At 40.4% G+C, this 15628-nt stretch overlaps 1 protein-coding gene and 1 long non-coding RNA gene across 2 annotated transcripts in view; one reads left to right on the forward strand and one right to left on the reverse strand.

The window, feature by feature from the left end:
* Nucleotides 1–15628, reverse strand: part of ext1c (exostoses (multiple) 1c) — an 85321-nt gene that overhangs the window by 16008 nt on the left and 53685 nt on the right. Inside the window, exon 3 of the mRNA XM_023429083.2 lies at nucleotides 1698–1791. Within this exon, the coding sequence (XP_023284851.1) occupies nucleotides 1698–1791 (94 nt within the window). The remainder of the gene's footprint in view (nucleotides 1–1697; nucleotides 1792–15628) is intronic.
* LOC147817805 (uncharacterized) lies at nucleotides 3312–8773 on the forward strand. Its single transcript, XR_015438662.1, has 2 exons — nucleotides 3312–3503; nucleotides 7478–8773. It is a non-coding gene; the product is annotated as an uncharacterized LOC147817805 (long non-coding RNA).

Raw genomic sequence — 15628 nt, forward strand, 5'->3', positions numbered from 1 at the left:
ACACACACACACACACACACACACACACACACACACACACACACACACACACACACACACACACACAGCCCCGGAGAGCAGTGTGGCCAGGGAACATTGTAGCAGCCAGAGAGTTCAGTGTTCGGCAAATCTAAAAACAGCCACTACTGCTTCCTGCACTGGTGTGAGACTGTCGACTTGGGTGGCAGAGAGAGAGAGAGAGAGAGGAGAGAGAGTTGCAGCAGACTGACTGGTTTAAACTGTTCTCTCATTCCTCTGCCGGCAGTTTCTTCATTGTTTGTGTAGTCGCACATTTCACTGATGGGCTTAAATGAATGATTCCAGAGTTTGCATAAGTGTGTGCGTGCCTCCGCGTGTGTTAATGGACCCATTTTAGTTTAAAAGGCCTAGCAAATAGCAAATAAAGCCTTTATGGCTAGATTTGCACTCGACACAAAACAATGGTCGAGGGAAAACACTTGCAGATGTGACCATTAAGGTGTCAATAACCAAAAGACTACATAAACCACGGCTCTGGAACATAAACATTCTGCATCCTGTGCACTTCCATGTTGACTTAACTGTATATGAGCTGGATCTCATTCAACCGGGGCTGTTTCCTGCGCAAATGTAATTTGGCCACTCTAAGTGTTGTTGTAGAGGGAAATGCTGCAGCTAATGTCTTGATGACTGTTGTGTTGGCATATAGCATATAGCACGTTGAACGTAGCTGTTTGTTATATGGGCCTGAATTGCTCAGACAGGATGAATGCAGGATGTACAATATAACAGAATTACTTTATGTAGCAGCCTATATCTATGAATAAGGGAATTATTTCAACTTGTAAGCACATCCAGTATCACATAACACTGATGACTGTGTAGAATATGCTGTAGATTCTTTGATGGGTTAGTTTGTGCTGTCAAACTTAAAGCCCCTGAAACAAACATTTAGATTTCAAAATATGAAAATAATTTTTCAGGTTGTGGATTTAAAGTTAATAAATAAATGATATACATAATATGCATATATAATAAACACATAAGATGTATTTAAAATATTATATAATATAATTCATGTAATAATATTAACATTTATCATTACATGAACATAACATTAACAAGTTTTGTTAAACTCACACACCGCTTGGGTTGTGGTGAAAGATGGGTTGAAATTGTATGTATCTGTGTGAATTGTGTGTGTAGTTTGTGTTTCATACACAATCTGACAACTTGGATAATGTCAGACAAACATACGAAACATATGGATCAGTGTATGATGATTATTATAATAAAGGTTGAGGGTTATGCAAGTTACAAGAGTTTCCCGGCAGAAACAACAAAACGGGAAGGCACCGGGAGATTAGCTTGAAATACAGGAGACTTCTGGGAAAAACGAGCGTGCCGGCAGGTGTGCTGAAAACTCAAGGTTAGCTTGATAACATTAAATATTCATGTCAGTTTTGAAAAAGAAAACACAACCTAATCGATGAAGAGTTTAGGTGTTGCTGTGGTTTGCCAAGATTTAACTTTGAGTTGATGAGAAGAGACACAAACAAAAACACAAATAAAGAAACCCATGTGGTATTTCTGCATTCATGTAGAACCCCTAATGCTCATAATAAGAAATTGATGGGCTTTAATGTTAAAGAAGTATGACTAATGAATGATGAATACTGTTGATGGTACATAGTCTACGGAATAATAGAGATTTTTACCTGTAGTGACTCCAGGAAGCGGAAGGAGCCGAGGCGTCGACCTCGAGGCACCAAACAGAAGGTGGAGTTGTGGAGGAGCTCCTGGTAATCAAACCTAACAAAGAGAAGAGCAATTAAGTGAATACTCAATAAAAAATGACGTATACAGAATTCTAGAGGCTGACATGAGAGTTTGGCTGTTTAAAGGATCTGCTAATTATTACAATTTTGATTCTAAAGGAGGAAATATTTGCCTACCCAAGAGTTAGGTCCTTGTAAAACACAAAGACAGGAGAGGGTAATTGTCACATGCAAAATAAGATTAGTCCAGGGAGAATGTTTAAGATAAATATTTCAAATTACAGTGATGTCTAACAACTGGTTCAATAAGTGCTATGGAGATAAGAGACTGAATTAGAGTGTAGAAGCGTTTTTAAAACGTATAACTGAATGAAGATACTCTGCGTGTTACCGTGCAAGACATAACCTGATCTGACTGTAAATATATCGTTCTTTTTTCTTTTTTTTATTCAGCTCTGAAAATGATGAAATATGAAAAATGCCTGCAGAAAAGTGCAGCTCTTGTTGACTAAAATCACCAAATGATAGCAAAGAAATCTAATAACCGGCCTGCCAGTGCGGCAACACACACTCCCTCTGATATATGATATTTAACATCTGTCACACATAAAACAAGATTTTTGTGGCTTTTCATTTCTGATGTTTAGTCATAATGGCTCACATTACAGGGAGTCATTAATCTAGTCCCCCCCCCACCCCCACCCCCCAGACACGTTGGCACCACTACAGATAGCTACTGTACATTGGAAAATATATCCATCACTAAGCTCATAAATAAATATGCCCTAATCTCTGTTCTGTATTGATTTGTGTTGTAGACAAGATGGCCTGAACTTGTGCCAGAGTAAGAAATTTTGAGTGCGCTACTCCCACTGCCTCCTGCTCTACGTCAACCAGGCGAGCTCCTCCACTTTATTCTCATATTTCATACTTGCACTTTCTATAAAATAAAAAAATAAAAAATAAAAAAAACAGCCAAATGGAAACCTCTGCATCAATGCTCTCCTTCATCTGCTGAGTGGAACAACAACGGACAAGTGGTCTAACGGTCTCGTGGTGAAGAACCGCACAGTGGAGTCAACAGATTAGAAAACAAACAGGCTCTTATGGGAGAGTTCAACTTTCCCCCTTCACTCTTTTCCTCCTCATCCCATCCCTCCACCCCACCTCTTCCTTGAGGTCTTTACCCCCCCTCCCCCATTCCTGCATCCAGTTTTCAACTTGTTTATTTGCAGGGGGAACGTCAGTGTGAAATATGCCTGCCATTAATCTTCTCAGTAGCTTTAGTCATTTATTTAACCCTCCACGAGTGACGAGATGCAGGCCTCCTGGATGAGAAAACTGGAATTTCATTGCTGATGTTGGCATCAATTAACACTGCTACGCTCACGTCCAGATCTGAGTGGAAGTCACTGGGAGTGTTGTATATTCAAAAAAACAAGCATACACAAATGTTGGCATCGGTTTACTGAAAGGCAGCCTTGTTTGGCGTCAGCAATGGGCTCTGCTCTAATACCCCCCCCCCACCTGTTGATAGAGCTTTGCCATCGCCGCTGCTGTGCATCTACATGTGTGCGTGGGCGTGCGATGGATCTTTGTGCATCTGCAGCAGTGTAAATCTCCAGCGTGGAGAGACGATGTACATTTGAGATGAATCTCCATGCGTCACGGTGGTTAAAGAGATTTACACAATGTATTTTCTGAGGGACTTTGTGTTTCAAATCTCGTCCTGAGCCTGGGATTTAGGTAAACACATGTGTTTAGCTATGCATGGGTAAATGAATTTGTAGATTGCATGCGTTAAGTTGTGGAACTCTACTGTGTATTCATGTGTTCAAAAGGGAGTAAATTAATGTGTAACTGAGAGTGTGTGTTGCTTTCAAAAGTAAATATATTTGCTCCTCCTAGAATAAATATTATTATACTTGGAAATACTGGTGTGAGAATATATTCATGTTTCTGCTTGTATGTGTATGTGTGTGTGTGTGTGTGTGTGTGTCTCCGTGCAAGCTCTACATGTTTATGTGTGTGTTTGCATGTGAAACAGTGGGACCCCTTGTATGTTGCAAATGTGGTGAGACTGAGCTGTGTAGTCTGACCCACTTCTTTCGCTGGGCCTGCTGTTTGTGTGTGTTTGTGCATGTGCATTTGTGTGTGTGTGTTTGATAAAGCATAACTGCAAGTCAGCTTGCGCATGAACTAGTGTGTGTGTGTGTCTGCATGCAAGAGAGTCTGAAAACCTAGCAGTCTGGCTGTCCGGTCTGCCTGCTGCTGCTCTTTAATGAGGGAACGTACTTAAATGCAGGGAACAAGTAAATCATTTAACAGCACTTTGTTTCCAACAACAAACGACCAGTCCTGCTGTACCTCTCCTTCACTCTCCTCCTCTCTCTCTCGCTCTCTTTCTCCTTATTTCTCCTCATCTGCCCTTTGTCTCAGCATTTTTCCTTTGAGTATGCAGGTTTGTGTTTGTCTGCTCTGTAATACAGAATCCAGAGGAAAACAAAGCTGCAGTGTAGGTTTGTGTAATGCACATGGATGTACTTCAGGGCTGAAACCATTGGTCAGTTAATCGATAAGGCAATCAGAAGAAAATTGAAAACAGTTGAAGTGCCAAACATTTGCTGGTGAAGATTTCCTGCTTTTCTTGGTATTAATCTGTAGTAAACTAAATATCTTTGCATTCAGAAATGCTCTTCAGACATAACAAGCATCACTTGGGCAATTATATTTTTCTATACCTTGATATAGAAGATTAAATGATTAGTCTTTGGCAGATTAATCTATAATGAAAACAATCGTCTAGCAGTAACCCTGCAGATCATGTTGGTTTCATTTGTTAAAGTTTTGAGGCTCTCTCTCTTTTTCTGTTTGTTGTTTGCGGGGCTCACAGCTTTTTAAAGCAATTCTACAGACCCAGCTGTGAACTGTTTTCTTCAGGAAAATTTCACCCAAAGTGATATACAATCCATGCCACAGTACATCAGGGAGAGGCCACTGAGAAAAAGTTGCCACACATTGAAGTAAGACGGAAGAAAGATAGGCCTTTATATTGTGATGTACAGTAAATGAATGAAGAACCAGCCCTTTAAGTAGCTCTGCTGCTGGTAGACTGGTAGGTAGACCAAGCTAAATAACAATGACTCACTGTGTATTCATGTGTGTGATTGAATGCATGTCATTTTATATTGTGTATGGCAAGTATTGTGCCGCACTAACCCGCCTGCATGTTAATGTGGGTAAGCATGCATACAGTATGTGCAATGTACACGTACGGACGTGCACTTGAAGTATAATACAAAGGGGATTTGAATGACTGCTGTGTGCGCTGGGTGGCAGTTTGTGTGCGATTGTTATCGGGAAGCCCTCATTGTGGATGAGCTCCGATCTGTGTGTGCATGGGGATTACATTAGATTACATTACAAAGTTGATATACTGGTAGATTATTGAAGTGTCAGTGTGCATATTTGTATGAATACAGTGGATTTATGGAGTAAGCATGCAACTAAGAATGTAATATAATATATGTAGGGCTGCAACAAAGAAATATTTACAAGTTAGCTACTACCTGGTAAACACAGTGGAGCATTTAGCAGCTAAAGGCATAAAGCTAGAGAACAAAATGGAGCTGTTTTCAATTCCCATAAGTAGCCCAAAAATTCAGTTAATACATATTTAAGATTAATATATTTGGCATTTTTGATTAATAAAATTGTTAAATTCTATTATTTTTTAAAGCTTATAAGTCTGCTATTAATCAACTAATCGTTTCAGTACAGATGTAGTAATGTTTTGGGATGTGTACAGTCTGCAGAAACATGGCGTACTTCACGTCTTGACACTAGGTGTTGTCTGAATACATTTTCATCTCATTTGTATGCTCTTGATTGCACATTGTGTGTTTTGAAAAGTTCTGATTGTGTGTACACTTATAGCTGTAGAAGTGAGCACTTCTCTGTATGCATGTGCCTGTGTGTGGGGGTGTGTGTATGTGTGTATTTGCGTCTACATACACATTGCTTCCTCCTACCTTTTTTCCAATCTCCCAGTCTCCCGGGAGGACAGATATAGTTAAATATTAAACATCCAATATGGAGCCAATCTATGTAAAAGGATAAGAGAAGATGATTGTGTAGTTACAGCACAAACACACACCCACACACACACACACATGCATGCACACACAGATTTAGGCCTGATGTCTTCATACTGCTATCACTTTTCGTATTTTTGTCTCAGATAACCAGAGTCTCATACAGAGGCATAAATAGAGACACAGGCCAAAGACTCTCTCACACCCACCCAATATCTCCCACAAACACACACACACATAGACACACAATACACAGCAGGCTGTCTCTCTTCATGTCAAGGCATTGGGCTCAGTGTGATACCACTATCATCAAAGCTGTGTTTTCTAAGATGGCACCACTCTGTGTCGCTGACAGTAAGTGCATGTGTGTTTATGTGTGTGTGTGTGTTTTGTGTTGTCTGATAAGCAAATCTGCTTCTCCTCAGCATAATCCCCTGCTCCCTTTCTCTCGCTCATACACCCATCAGCTTTGCCCTCCCTGACTTGTTTCTCTTTCCTTTCACCCTCCATTTTGTCAGAGCCTGATTTTATGTTTTACTGCAATAAACACAACTTCTCTTCACTTAGTCTTTCAATCTTTCCTTTCCGCCTCATCCCGTCATGTACTCTCATCCCTCACGTATACTAAACATTGACTATTTAATGAATATTGACTGAGTGAAAGCGGAGAGGTTAAGGGATGGAGGGAAGCAGGGGTGGGGGTGGAGGCTGCTTGACTGACAGCAGCTTCTGGTCAGTTGATCTCCACTCTGCTTCCTGTAAAGGTCAGGTGTCAATAGAGCACGAGTGTGTTCCAGTATCTGTGTGCATGCATGTGTGTGCCTGTGCGCAAACACAAGTGTGTGGTTGACCAAGGTTATGGATTAGCCGCCACAGCGATAACGGGCCACTGTCAATACTTTTCATTCTCATGTACACCTCAGTGAGCACAATATGACCTGAATGACACAAGTGACTGTCTTGATAATGTCAACACACACACACATATACACACACAGACAAAAAAAAATCTGAAATTATTGCCAAAGTAATAATCCTGAACACAAACACACTGTTGTTCGATCACTGCGACTGTACAATGTAAAGAAACAGTTTTGTGCATCATGTGCTTCCATTTCTTTGCTATTAAACCTGTGAATAGAAGAACAGAATAAGAAGAATAAACTGAAGTAGCTCGCATTAGCTGATTGCAATCAGTTGCTTCATTCATGCTTCACAATAGCTGTCTCACTCATAAGCTGTTTGGCTACCAGCTGACTAGTGATGTGCATTGCTCAACCTTCAAATCCTTCTTATGTGCTAAGCTTAAACTATTGTTGTTTTAACTAAGATTTAATATCCTTGGACGTGTTGTTAAAGTGAGATTAGTGAATCTGTATGCTTGCTTGCTGTTAATCCTAAATTCCTTGACATAAATGTTGATGCGGATGCCATCTACCGGAAGGGGCAGAGCTGGCTCTTTTTCCTCAGGAAGCTCAGGTCTGCAGTGAAATGCTGCACGTTTTATCAGTTAGTGGTGGCCAGCGTACTCTTTTATGCTGCAGTCTGCTGGGGCAGCAGCATGTCAGACACGAACACAAAGAGACTGGATAAACTGGTAAAAAAGGCCTGATCTGTGCTTGGCAGGAGTCTGGACTCACTCAAGACTGCTATGGAGAGATGCATGCAATGTAAGATGGAGGCCATCTTGGACAATACCAACCATCCTCTCCACAACATTCTGGCAGGACAGAGAAGCAGCTACAGCTGCAGCAAACATCTCATCTCACTGCGCTGCAGAACAGAGAGGTTCAGGAGATCCTTTGTTCCCACTGCCATCAGGCTATACAACACCTCAGCCAAAGGAAGTGGACTAATCTAATTATAATTGTTTATTTATTATTAACTGTTTTCATTATTATTATTATCATCATCAACAATGAGCTAATGGACACATGAATTTCCCCTAGGGGATAAAAAGTGTCTATCTATTTATCTATAAGCTCCCCACATTTCCTGTCTCTCCAATGCCCTCAAAGTATACAATAACAGAACAACTTATACTGAGCCAGCACTCTCATACTTTATGCCAAATGTATGATAGTGAGGTAGTCTTATGAGAAGTATAAAATCTCCATATATCGTCCTCAGCTGTACAATAAAGGAACTGTACTGTCTGTATATGATGTGAATGTACACAATGTGTCACTGGACAAACTGTGGGAGGGAGTCAGGGTATGTGACACAGTGAGATGGAGGGAGGACAGAATATTTGAGAGCAGAAAACGGTGAGGGAGTGAAGGATGGAGGGAGAAAAATCACACAAAAAAGGGGGGAAAGAGAAAGACATTCAGTAGATGAGGAGAAATATGTGTGCAGCCAGCTGCTCCAGCCTCTGGGACTCAGGAGGGTTGGGGGAGAGAAAGTCACAAAACTACAGCTCTGTCTGCAGGCAATGGGTCAGGGGCTGGGCAACAACCTACATAAATATGCCACCAGACAGAAGTAGAAGCAGAGGGCTAATAGAAAGAAATTAATGCTGCAATAAGAGAATCATTATTTGGAAAACAAACTATTATTCTAAATTGAATTTAGAGCATGAGACAAGTGAAGAATGTGAACAACTAATTGTAAAGATTAGAAAGTATGAAATGTGAAAGGGGAAAAGGATGCTGGGAGATAGAGAAGAGAGACAGACTGAAAGGCAGGAGGCTAAAGACACAGTTCAGGTTTCAGTGTGCAGAGGAATGAGGTCTTCTAGTATCCACTTACATTAAACTGAGAGAGTGCTGGTGCTCATCCTTGTATGGACGACGTTTGGTGATGTCTTACAGAGGCAGCAAAGCCCATAATCTTCACTTTTTTTTGTCCTCATCATCCCTTCTCTATTTATCTTTTTTCCCTCATGTCAGTAATCAAATAAAGAATCAAATAAAGAATTAACTTAACATAATCTCCATTGCAAGGAAAGAAAATGGTGTTTGAGTGTGTGTGTGTGTGTGTGTGAAGAGAACACAAAAGAGAAGGTGTATTCAGATGTTAAATCCTATCGTGCAGCTGTTATGTACACGTAAGGAACTGACACACACACACACACACACACACACACACACACACACGGTAGCAGATGGACAGATAAGCCATCTCCTTCAATCACTGCTTCTTATTCATCTTCTATTCTCTCACTCTGCTTCCACTTCTTCATCACCTTGATGGTGATCTATCACAAAAACGGAAATTTAACTGCAGCTTCAGTACTACTGTGAAACTCAGTTCAATTTAGAAACTGACAACACTTTCCACCAAGCTGAAATGACATCTAAACAGGGCGTAGGATGTTGTTTGCAATAAATTTTAAATAAACTTCAGAGGAATCTGCATGGAGCGAGCTGCAGTCTGGATTTTGCAGCAGAGCCAGCATGAAATTTGGAAACGCTGAGCGGCTCGCCACATCTTGAATTGAATCTAGTGCACCTAAACTGGTAAATGGAATTTATATTTAGAAAGGAACATGGAGCTATGCTGCTTACAGATCCTGCAGAGATTTGAAAGACCATATCACAGGAAACCATAGCGAGACATTTCAGTTAGATCCGTCTGCAGTGCATTGACATGGTATCAGACTTTGAACCCTACCCGTCCTTACGCATGAATTGATACATAAATCCCGCTGTCAGTCGTCCTATGAGTCCTTATGAGAAGGTTTCAACCCCTTCTTTGTGTGTTGCTATGGAGATCCGAGCAACATTTGCACTTCAGGTTTGGTTCTGTCCTGCTCTCCTGAAGTAAAGGAAGCGGTTATACAGATGTCATTGTTGCCATACCGACTTGTGTTGCCTGTGTGATTTATTGGTTATGATTCTGCTGTAAATACGGACATCTTTAACTGTATTTTTTAGGTAAGTAAAAGTAAGTAATGTATATTTCTATGAAAATAAAAGTCTTTGTTGTGGGGCACATTGGTTGATTAGAGGTTGAAACACCCTAAAGTTACAATTATAGAAGTTATTTTTGCTGAGAAACACATTATTAAACACTCAAAAATGTCTTTACATCTGCTTACAACTACTTTATAGTGTGTAATAAACCATTTGTTAAATATTTGCTTATAAATGCTAAATGCAGCTAGTACAGTGTTTACAGAGATTTCATGTGTTTTTGTCTCTTACTAAAAATACCTAAAGATGTTTTCCTAACTTTGATTATTGCTTATTTAGTCATGAATATTTAATGTTATGGAGAAATACTTAAGTTTTTACTGGCTTTAAGGCTCAGCTCTCTTCTGTCTTCTGTCTATTGAATGTATAAAATGGCCCTCAACATAATCTATTAAAGAAAAAGTAATTGACGGCCACTGATGACATCAAATGTATCCTAATTTTCAAGTAGCTCTGCTTATCTTAAAAAATAAGATACAATATATTTATACTTGAAGCTAAAAGGCGACTTTCAATGGTGGATAAACTGAAGCGATTCATATTTTTGGCCAGGGACTGACACTTGCTGGTATTTCTGTCAACACTCTGGTACTTGTGACAAGCGGCTCGGCTGAAATCCCCAATTTTTATTCAGCTGTGTGTCTTCACCCTCTTCTTCCCTCTTCCGTCCCTGGCCCCTCCCATCACGCCCTGACCCGAGCACACACAGACACACGCACCTTATGGCTCCACAACAGTGTTTCAGATGTAAGTCATCCACCGGGGTTCAGAGACACGGGCTAACTTCTGCCAGCCTTCTCAGGCTCTTTCAGAGAAAAAAAAAAAAAAAGACAAGGCAGTTATTTCTGATGCCTCCGGTGCAGCCGGCCTCGCTGTATCAAAAGCCACCATTCCTCCGTGTCGCTTCGCTATCTAGCAGCGGACTCGCTAATGGATTTTCTGCCATGCAGCTTTGTCTTCCTCAGTTACCAAGAGTCATTACAGTTGAAGGCTCGAGTGCTGGGCTAAAAAGGAGTGATTTTTTTTTTCTCCATTTGCATTTGGATTCAATTGTTTTCTCTATGTGACAGTGCATTGAGAGAGTCATTGTTTACTCAGGAGTGACAATTAAACTCCCCTGTTACAATACAAAATCTGTTTTATTTTCTTTTTCTAACCTGCTTTGAAATATGACATTCAGACTGATGGTTCTTCGACCCATTTATCCTTAAGACACATGTTAAAACATTTTCTAATGTACATGTCTATTAATGGGAGAGCCATACATAATTCATTAGCAAAGAGCATGCAATTTGCTCATTGCACGTGGCTTTTAACAAGCAGATGGGGTGACATTAATGCAGCAAACCTCATGTAGCTGCCTGGTATAGAACTAATCAGTCGACAGTGTCATTTACGCTGGAATCAATTCGCATTGTCACCTTTTAAATTAACACTAATTACATTGACAGCCTGACACACAGCGCAAACAACACCAGAATCACTGGATGCACACCTGTTACCTGAGGTGAGGTTCATCTTTTGTCACAAAAAACTTGAAATAATTTCCTCATAACTTATACCAGTCAGGTCAACATGCTGTGTTATCATCTGAAACTGTAGACTCGCAGCGGGGGGTGAGATAAATCTCAGGGGGGGTCACAGAGTGATTACGAGGATAGAAAAGACGGAAGGAAAAAAATACATTTCAGCAGCACAAGATGAGGTTTAAATCTTTTCTTTTTTTGCAAAATACTTATTTTTCTATGTACGTTTTCTTTCCTCCGGTATCTAAAATGATTTAAATGAAACTATTTGTGAATGTGAAATCACTCTCACTATTTATACCTTGCACTGCATTGTACCTTTTATTCTCCTCTTCAGTCTGTCATTTTTGCATATTTTTATATTCTATATTTTTATACGGCTTTGTGTTTGTAATATCTTGTCTTAATGCCTTTTATGCCTTAAAGCCCTTTGAATGGCCTTGCTGAGTTGAATGGTGTTATACAAGTAAACCTGCCTTTCCTGTTGCTCCATTTTAACGAGAAACTTTTCTTCATCATCATCATTTCATCATCATATAATTTTATCTTGTTACATCATCATTTTTTGAACTTATTACACAAAATCAGTGTATCTCATAAAAGCAAGAGACATTTCTCATTACAACGTGATCATGTGTGTTGTGGAAATGAGCCTCGTGCTGCTGAAATGTGCAACTGCTTGTGTTAAGAAAAGGTTTTGTAAAAAAAAAAAAAGTAAGGCTACAGTAATTCAAAAAAAAAAAAAAAAGGGTAGTTTTTGCATCTTAATGAAAGTCAAGTTATTTTTCTTTGTGAAATTTTGAAGAACAGTACCCAGCTGCCCCGGTTGCTTGTAGACACTGCTCAGGTCAAAGGCCAAAAGACTGGACACCACTGATCTAAAAGAACAGCTGTTACAGAATAAACTGGGCCTGTCATCTCAAAACCACTGACATTATACTTTTGTTACCAATATGTGTGTTTGCGAACATGCAGATTTCTGTTTTTGCTGCATTTAAGGCTTCATACCAATGCATTCCTGGCATATCCTTCCTCTAGTTATTATCCCTGTTGACATTACAGAGGTCCTGAACTCTGGTAGACGAACCACATATCCAGACCAACCCTCTTATATCCTATCTGTTGTTGGTTCTGGACTCAGTGCTCGGCTGCATGTACGCTCATCACGTACACAAATACACTGACCACCGGGCACCCTGTCATTACACACAATCCCTCCTCTGCTGAGTGTGTTCCTGTGTGTGTGTGTGTGTGTGTATGTATGCTGGTTTCTTTTAATACCACTCTCCATACGCACTTACTCCCCTCTTTGCCTCTTTGTCTTTATCTGCTGTCTCTCGTTAATTACACAGAGACGGGAGGACTAAGCTCTCTAATCTGAACGGACATGACCCCACCACCGGCTGATCCCTTAACACTGTTACTTATACCTCAATCCTGCACTCTCACACACACATATGCAAATTCGCCCACGAGCAGAGCTGCAGCCAAACAGACATATGCATGTAAATATCAAAAATAAATAAAAGGGGGATTTACGTCCTGAATCATGAAGGGCAGAGCGAGTGAAGGTGCCATAACAGGATTCAGAATGTGCGTTTCTTAACTTTCAAGGCCTGTTATAGACTCTGAACTCAAGGATGCTGTAAGTTGTTCAGAGAAGAAAGAACCATGTCACCATTTTCTGCTGTTTTTTTTCCTTGAAAATAAAGTGAACAATCGGCTGAAACTAAACTGCTGAGACAGGAAAAGCTTTTTATTTTTACCTCAAATTTGTCCCGCATTCATTTAATAACAGAATTGTGGTTTTATGCAGATTAAGGCTACATTAAATACCGTATTTTAAGTAGTTCCAGCTAGGGCTTATCAAAAGTGCTTTTCACTAAATCTATTTAAGGTAGCTTTAATTTTACATAAATCCACGTTTTTCATGTTTAGCTGAAAACGATTAAATAAAAAGCAGCAAAATAAAAATAAATAAATAAATTTAAAAAATGCAGGTTTTTAGCAAAAAGCCCCTGAAAATTGAGTACAAAAAGACAGCAGATTAAAATTTTGGTATTAGGGCCTTATCGCTACAAGCCCACACATACTCACAAATACAGTTTTCCTTGGGCATTAACACAGTGGTCAGCAACATGTTGTAACCAGAGACAGGGTGTGACAAACTTCATCATATGGGGTTGTTAGTTATATATAGAAATGGGAGCACAGCTGTCTGTCCATTAGGCTAAAAGCACAGCAGCCCAGGAACACGACTGTGAAGTCAGTGGCCTGCTCGTCTCTGTACGACAAGATGGAGACGAGGAGGAGAAAGACAGAAAAAGAGAGATCTTAACATAGCTGCTGAGAGAACTCCAGACTTCGGAGAGGGAGGGAGGGATGGAGGAAAGATGCATTTTAAAGACAGCGGACTGGAACAGGTTTGATTTCCAGGATTGTAGGCATCTGTGTAACACGGTAAAAATTAGATGGAATGTAAAGGATCAAAGCTGAAGGGGAACAAAAGAGGGAAATACAACTTGATTCTTCATCAAGTGTTTTTGGCAAAGCTGGAAAACAATCTTCTTACGTGTGCCAAGACAGTGCTGTGAAACCAACTCGAGCTGATGCTCTGCCTCTATCTTATCGACAGGACTGGATTAGCATTCAGGCAAAGTGGGGAACCGCAAGTCTCACTGCTTGTCGACTGATTTGTTGGTAATTTGATTAAACTGCTAATTTCTTAAAGAAACTGCACCATTATCAGCTAAGAACAGTGCTGCATTATAACTTAATCCTGTTTTCTAAAAGGGGCTCTGTGTCTACATCTAGTTTTGAAAGGAGCAGTTTGACATTTTTGGGAAACACACTTTCTTGATGAAAGTTAGATGAGTAAACTGATGTTGCATCACTGATTCTGCCAGGACAGTACATATACTATATGTAGCTATAGCCAGCAGCAGGTCAGCTTAGCTAAGCACTTTATACTTTTTGTACTGATTCACCAAACAAGATACAATGGATCAATTAGTGAGCATTAGAGGTGCCGGACGGAGCCAACTAGCTGCTTCTAGCCTTTGTGCTAAGCTAAGCTAACAGGCTGTAGCTTCTTATTTAACAAACTGAAAGTGAATAAGCACATTTCCCAAAATGTCAAAATTTTTCTTTTAAGAGTTTTATTACTTCAGTTGGTTTGCGGTGGGGGTTCAGCGGGGGTCCACCAGCAAAATCTTACCCCTGGGCCTTATGACAGGATGATCCAGCCGTGCTTATGGAGTGATTTACTTCTATTATTGAACTCTTCAAAGAAGTGTAAAAATCTGCTGGTGAAGTGAACTTTTTCAGTCTGTTTCCAATGAAAATCAACGTTTCAAGAAGTTTTATAGAAAGAAAATGTCAGTGTCTTGAAAGGAGACAGAATAAAGGAAATGTCTGTACTGGAGAGAGAAAAATGACACCAGAAAATTCTTGAATCAAGTTGATTTGCACAGAAAACTGTCTGAAACTGAAACTGTCTTTTCACACTTCGTCTATATTTTAAGAAAATAAGACGTAGAACTTAATATAATTGACTATAAGATTTCTGCAGTGAGGGGAAAGCGCACTGATGAGGAACATCAGGAGAGAAGGAGGCACATAAGGACAGAAACAGAGATAGAGAAAGCAAAGGTATACAGGGAAGAGGAGAAAATAAAACAGCATGCACTCTTTGCAAGAGAGGATGGAAAGAAAGAACGAGAAAAAGCTCACTGTCTGTCTGCCTGCCCACCTCCCCCGGCGTGCAGAAGGTGTCTGCTGCAAGTCTAGCGTGACTGATCTGAAATCAGGTTTTCTGCCTATAAATATAGACCCGAGCAAGGCGAGGACGCTTCCACTTCTCCTGTTTTTTTCACACCACGCGCACAGTGCGTAGGCCACAACCATGCTTTCATTTTCCATTACGGCCCGGATACTTTATCCAATGTGCCCGTCGCAGAGCGAGGGAGGGAGGATGGATGACGGAGGGTCTCGGAAAACACTGAAAATGAGAGTCTTTCATTACTGTGCTCCATAAGTAATGATGTTGGGAGGGATGGATACAGGAGGGAGGGAAAGAGAGATAGGCGTAAGCTGGAAGCAGGAGCATTGAACACGCGTCAAGACGGTCTTTTGGGCGAGACGAGAGAGGAATTATTTATAGTGAATTTACACATCAATGACAGTTTTTTTCCCCCTTGTGATTTCCCTGCTGCATGCTGAAAATAAAATGTGTTGGGAGCTCGTAGGAATGGCAAGAAACGCTACGCTTGTGAGCCTGCACATGCGTATGTATGAGAGAGAGGGAGACACATACGGTTTGTATTCATGTGTCG

The sequence above is a fragment of the Seriola lalandi genome, unplaced genomic scaffold (genome assembly GCF_002814215.2).
Source record: "Seriola lalandi dorsalis isolate HSWRI2012SDOR001 ecotype SW California unplaced genomic scaffold, Sedor1 jcf7180002054887, whole genome shotgun sequence".
Taxonomy (NCBI): Eukaryota; Metazoa; Chordata; class Actinopteri; order Carangiformes; family Carangidae; genus Seriola; species Seriola lalandi.